At 57.3% G+C, this 6216-nt stretch overlaps 1 protein-coding gene across 2 annotated transcripts in view; it reads right to left on the reverse strand.

Annotated features, from left to right (window-relative positions):
- Positions 1–6216, reverse strand: part of SCAMP2 (secretory carrier membrane protein 2) — a 20002-nt gene that overhangs the window by 9147 nt on the left and 4639 nt on the right. For both annotated transcript variants that reach the window (XM_004711971.2, XM_030884315.2), the window contains exons 2-3: positions 2451–2471; positions 1327–1362 (exon numbers count right to left, since the gene is read on the reverse strand). In XM_004711971.2, the coding sequence (XP_004712028.1) occupies positions 1327–1362; positions 2451–2471 (57 nt within the window). The remainder of the gene's footprint in view (positions 1–1326; positions 1363–2450; positions 2472–6216) is intronic.

Here is a 6216-nt window from a genome sequence, read left to right on the forward strand (position 1 = left end):
CCAGGCAGAGGGCTCAGGTCCAGCTCCCCAGGGCCATCTGGCTGGGGAGGGACAGCTGCAAAGGACTCTGCCAACCCCCCGTCACAGGGCCAGCCCAGCCTCAGGGCTCTGGAAGGGTGCACTCCCTGGCTCTGGGCACCTTGCTACCTCCAGGCCAGCATCACCTCCACCAGGATGGCACCCAAGGTCTCAGACACATGTTCATGTCACAAGAGCCCTCACAACAGGCAGGGGCGCCCTCACGTGTCATGGGGGAAGTACCTTGTCCCAGGCCCCCAGGAAGGAGCGCCTCCTCCCCACCCTGAGGGCACCAGTGGTGCAGTCGCTGAGCACTCAGCTGCGAACCAAAAAGCTGGGGGTTCAAACCCACCAGCCACTCTTTGAAGGAAAAACGAGGCAGTCCACTTCGGTAAAGATGCATGGCCTTGGGAGCCCTCTGGGGGCGGTTCTAGTCTGTCCTATGAAGGTGTTAATGACTTAGGATCCACTTGATGGTCATGGGTTTTGGGGTTCCCCATCTTCACATACCCAAGTCCCAGAGCCCAGCCCTGCCCAGACCTTACCGCCTGTTTCTGGAGAAAGCCCCCACTCCCACCAAGCTCTCCTGCAGAAGACCTCGAAGGCACTCCCTCCCTGGCAGCCAGCACTCCGTTTGGGTGGCTTCCAGTGACAAGGTGCAGCTGAAGGGCCACCTGGAAGTGGAGGGGCTGGCCCTGAGGTAGTATGTCAACTCAACACGAGCTTCCCCCAGAACACGGGGTGGCCTCCCTCGAGGACCGCATGGGACTCCGTATCTGTTCCCCTTTAGACTCAGCAGAGCGGGCACAGGCGAGCATGTGAGCTGGTCAGTGAAATCGGATCGGCCAGCCTGGGAACTGGTTACTCGAGTCTGAGTCACGACAGGAGGGACAGCAGGCTCCTGTAGCAGTTTCAGGTGCTGGCAGACACACACAGGCTAGGTGCGCCTCGTCCAAGGCCATGGACAGATGCTGTTTCTTTTACTACTAGCAGGGGTGGAAGGGTGGGGAGGAGGGAGTTCTAGAGGCGGGAGGGAAGCGTGGGGCTGCCTATCCTTGTCCACACTGCTCTCTCCTCCTTCGTCTAGTGCTCAAGACGTGGTCCCTGGGCCCCTCATCAGGAACAACGCCTGTCTCCATGGGCAAGTTAGCAGCAGCTGGCAACCAATGCATCGGGGTGCCCAGTCTGTCCGTGTGACCTCGGGGCTTGGGAAGGGCCTGCTGCAGAGCACAGCTCAGTAGGCGCCTGCCTGCGCAGGGGGGCCCTCCTCTTCTTTCTCTAGCCGCTCTGCCGGGGCGAGCGCCAGGCACTGATAAAGGGAGAGTCCCCCGCCCCCCCACCGCGCTAGCTAGGGAACAGGAGCCTAGAGGACCCCATAGGACGTGGGTATGCCCAGTCTGAGGCGATCAGGACTTTCTAAAGGATGTGGGCGGCTTCATGAGAAGAGAGCGGACACTTATCAAAAGTCGCCCATGTGCCAGGCTCACCACACGCTGACACCACAGGAAAAGTGGAGTCGCCCTGGAGCGGGCCACGATGTCCATGTTCTCCCGGTCCTAGTGTGTGATGGACTCACTTCTCCTCTGTGCCTCTAGCGCAGGGAGAGCGCCACTCCATCCTGGAGCGCTGAGGGAACCACCGTTCCGGTCTGTCTGTGCGCCGTAGCGTGGGTGAGGAATCTAGCTGAGAAAGGCTCGACAGGCCATCGAGCTGGTTCCGACCCAAGGCGAGCCTGTGTACGACACAAGGGAAGGCTGCCCGCCCTGGCGCCATCCTCACAGCTGCTCTGTTTGGGCGCAACATTACAGCCACTGCGTCAACCCATCTCATCCCTGGCCTTTCTCGCTCCACTGCCCCTTGATGCACCAAGCAGGACGGCCTCTGCTCAGGGCTGTCTCCGGACACGAGGAGAGTCTTGCTGTCCTCGCTTCGAAGGAGCATTCTGGCTGTACTCTTTGTTCTTCTGGGAGTCCGCGGCACTGGCCAGCACCAGGCTCACATGTATCCATTCTTCTTAGGTCTTCCTTATTCAATACCCAGCATGCGTGTGAGGGACTGGCAACTGCCATGGCTTGTGCCAGGCACACCTGAGGCCTCAAGCTGACCCCTTGCTGTTCAACACTGGGCAGCAGGTCTGCCCAGTGCGTGCATTGTGTGATCGCTTGTCTGTGGCCTCCATGGATTTCGGATCCAGGCAGGATGAAATCCTGGACAACCCCCCTCTTTCTGTTTGCCATCGTCTCCTCTTGGTCCAGTGGAGAGGATTTTGGTTTTCTTGACACTGAATTATAATGCCTACCGAAGGCTGCAATCTTTGATCTTCATCAGCAAAGGCACTGCACCTGCTCAATTTAACTCTCACAGCCGCCCGGTGAGGGAGGAACACCAAGAAAAGCCCAACCTCAGCGGGGGACTCCTGTGCCCCACATCACAGGGGCAGTGAGAGCCGGATTCTGATTCCGTCTCCACAGACCCACGGCTGTCAATCTGCAAGGGCGAGGCTCAGTGCCTCTCCAAAGCCGCAGGAGGCACCCGACCAAAGGAAGGTGCTCCGGGGGACCGGGAGCAGCAGTGAGTGTGGCCATGACAATGACTGCTGCTCCATTCTGGCTGGCTGTCCTTCCAAAAGCTGGTCCTTGGGAACCTCTTTGATGAGACAGCTGGAGAGAGGGCCTGTGAGTACAGACCACGGGTGACAGGCCTGGCTGAGGCCCATCTGCTTTTACTCAGTCACAAATAGGAAGTCAACAGCATCACACATTCTCCATCAAGTGGCTCTGACGTGGGCCAGGCAGTTGTTTAAAGGGAAGGGGAGGGCTAAGTTTCACCTACCCAAGAGAAGTAACCTAAACCCGCTCAGGGCCCGAAGGACTCAGGCAGGACAGGGCCCTTTCCTGGGTTCCTGACGAAGAAAAAGCTCTGTGGAGCTGTTCTTCTCACTCAACAGCAGTGACCTGCGGCCTCAAAGGATGCAACGGGAAGCAGGGCCCAGCTCTTGCCCCGTGGAGCCACCACCTGAAAGGCCAGACAAGTGTGCTGGGGACCAGGCTGTGGGGTGCAGAGGACAGTGACTGCAGGCACTGTGGAGGGCTGTGAGGGAGGCAGGAGGTGAGTGTAGCAGGCTCCGGGCCAGGGCACATTTCCATCTACTGGGTGAGGTAGCAGAGACAGGGGAGGCCCTGGGCTCTCTGTGCCTGATGCTTGTCTTCCCCGTCTTGCAAGCTCAATAAATACGTCCGCCATGCTCTCTGGGTGGCAGAGCGTTGCTAATGATCAGGGACGCCTGAGAGCACCTAAGTGCTCTGGAGATGAGGCTGTGTATCCCGGAATGAGACAGGGCAACTGTCCCCAGCACACAGAGCCCCGGTCCCTCTGGGTGCTCTGGCCAGGAGACCTGAGCATCTACCTCAAGGGAATATGACAAAACCCGTCTGCAAAGGTATCCAGGGCTCCTTTACCTGTCACTGGGGCTGCGGGAATGGAAGCAGCTTCCATCTTCAGCAGCAGAGAGCACAAGGACATTTTTGCACATGCCCACATCCCTTGCTGGTTTAAATAGCCAAGAAAAACACAAAGCTCTGAGAGCCAAGCAACAACACCTGAAAGGCTCTGTTACAGAAAAAGATGATCTTGTAAGCAGCACACATGTGGAGACAAAAAGACCAACAGGAACACACAGCAACGTAATGGTGACAAACAACGAGCAGAAATATCCAAGGGCAAAAAAGAATTGCACGAAGAAGAATGAGTACCAGGAAGCAGAACATGTTTTCACATCGACTGTGGTCATGATGGTACAACTCTTCTGGACAGGACTGAACTACTGAGCTGTACGATGTGTGGATGGAGGGCCAACACAACTGCTAACAGAAGAACAGCAATGTCCAAGGCAAGCCATACGGTACTGTTACAGAACACAGACGCCTTTCCTAAACAAGGGTCATCAAGACGTGAAGCTCTTGCCTCACAGCAAACCCTTCTCCACCAAGTCTCCGACCCCTCCCCGCAGAAGCCTGCCCCCTGGGGTACACCTTGTCAGCAGGTGAGCAGCCTCAGATCACGTTCCCTTCAAAGGTGGCGTTTGGAGCGGCAAAGAGAAGCCCAAGAGCAGGGCTGCGGGCTGGATGGGTGAGGTGTCCCAGCGTTCCCTTCCTGGTCCGAGGAACGAGCAGGTGCCTTGTTGTCATGGGAGAAGACCTCGTGGGGAAGCTTCCTACTCAGCAACACGGTTGTCCGTTTCTTACAGCTTCTGCACTATAAGCCCCTGTGGTTGTCCGGTGGAGATGACTCCTCTGGAATGCCCAGACACAATCGCTGTGCCCTTCTGAGCGGGGCTCTTGGCCTGGAGTGGAACTGGCCTGGCAGATCCCCGTGGAAGGCACTGTTGTGATGGGACCTTTCTCTGGAAGGCCCCAAGGACGTGCAGTGTCTCAGGGAGGGGTGCGTTCTCAGTCACCCACTGATAGCAGACTCCCTTACACGCGGGAGGGACTGGAAGCCCAGCAGCGATGCTTGTGTGTTTTCACTTGTCCTCAGATACATGATGTAGTTGTCTCTCAGATTTTCCCCGTGGTTGTGTTATGCATACTGGTATTTCTCTGTCTTTCTCTCTCTCTTTTTAAAATGGAGCGTGAGAATCCGCCAAAGAGCAGCGTGTACCCTCGGGCCCCTTGCCACAGACCATGATGTGTACAACTGTCAGAGAATGACCTCCCGACTTGGTTCTGGAGGTCACCCATGGCCCGGCCCCCGCCCTTTGCCATCTCCTCTCATCTTGTCATTGGTCTGCTCCTTAAACAAACCACTCCATACTGAGCCCTGGAACTAGGGCACCGCAGAAAAGCCTTGGCCCCTCCCCTCAAAACCCAGAGAGTACAGAGAAGAGAAGCCAGGACAAGAAGGGGCAGTACATGAGCAAGGGACTCAAAGACCAGACTCATGGCCGTCCAGTGGACCCGCCCCGGGGGAGTTTCCAAGACTGTAATGCTTTAAGGGAGGAGAAAGCCCTCTTCCTAGCAAGGAGCTGAGGGTGGTTTGGATTTGACCTGCTGGTGTGAGACCAGCCCACAGGGGAAAGAATTCAGGGGCACCCCTCAATGGACAACAGGGAGTCCCTGATGTTACCGCAGCCAAGGGTGGGCAGCATTTCAGATGAGGCCCAGGCCCAGGCCCAGGCCCATGGCTCCCAGAGAGAACCGGGGTTCTGAGGGTGGGAGGGGTCTGAGCCACCAGCAGAGGCTGTGGGGGCAGCAGTGGAACGCAGGCATGCAGGAACGACCTCTGTTCTTGGTGCTCCTTCACCGGAAATCCCCTCTTCCACCACCTCCCTTCCCCAGGCTTCCTCTCTCTGCCCAGCCCTTTCCAGCCCCGGGCACAGCTCCCCTCGGACTCCTTGCTGTGGCCAACTGACCCAGCTCACGCAGCTTTGTAGTTACCAGGGAGCACTTTCTCTGCCCTCTGGCCACGGGCACAGCTCTGGCAGGCCACCACCCACTCCGATGCCCTTCACCTTTGTCCCCCGCATGTCCTGGAGTGCAGCAGTGCCCAGCAAAGCGTGTGTGAGCATCTCTGAGGGCCACACCTTGCTGCGGAACAGTAGTCTTCTTGGAACGGGTGGCAGTAACCCTTCTTTGTCCTGGTTAAACATTACCATTGCTCCAAAAGAAGCTTCAATGGCAGGGTCCCTTCAAAGGTCAGCTGTCTCTCACACCTGGCCTGGCTCCGTGTCTCTGCCCAAAGCCGAGAGAAAGCCAGGAAGACCTGGGTCCCCAGGGAAGCTGTCCCAAGTCAGTGTCAAACTGCAAGAACCTAGCCATTTCCAAATGTCTTGAGACAATGCGCTTGCTCCCGGGCCAAGTTCAATACCAGGTCTGTCTGGTGCTTTCGAGAATCCTCACAGCTCCCATAAGGCAGGAGCTAGCAAGGCCTTGAGTATCTGTCAAAGAGTCCTGGTTGCGTAGCGGGTTAAGTGTTGGGATCCTAACCGCAAGGTTGGTAGTTTGAAACCAACAGCCGCTCCGAGGGATGAGAATGAGGCTTTCTGCTCCCAAACAGAGTTAGTCTCAGAAACCCACAGGGGCAGTTCCACCCTGTCCTGTAGGGCCGCCGTGAGTTGCAACGACTCGAAGGCAGTGAGTCTGGTTAGTGGAATGTCTGTGCGGAAGTCCCTGGGCGAAGCAAAGGGCTGAGTGCTTGACT

Source organism: Echinops telfairi, unplaced genomic scaffold (genome assembly GCF_000313985.2).
Source record: "Echinops telfairi isolate 266 unplaced genomic scaffold, ASM31398v2 ScPeMD7_7475;HRSCAF=8513, whole genome shotgun sequence".
Classification (NCBI taxonomy): Eukaryota; Metazoa; Chordata; class Mammalia; order Afrosoricida; family Tenrecidae; genus Echinops; species Echinops telfairi.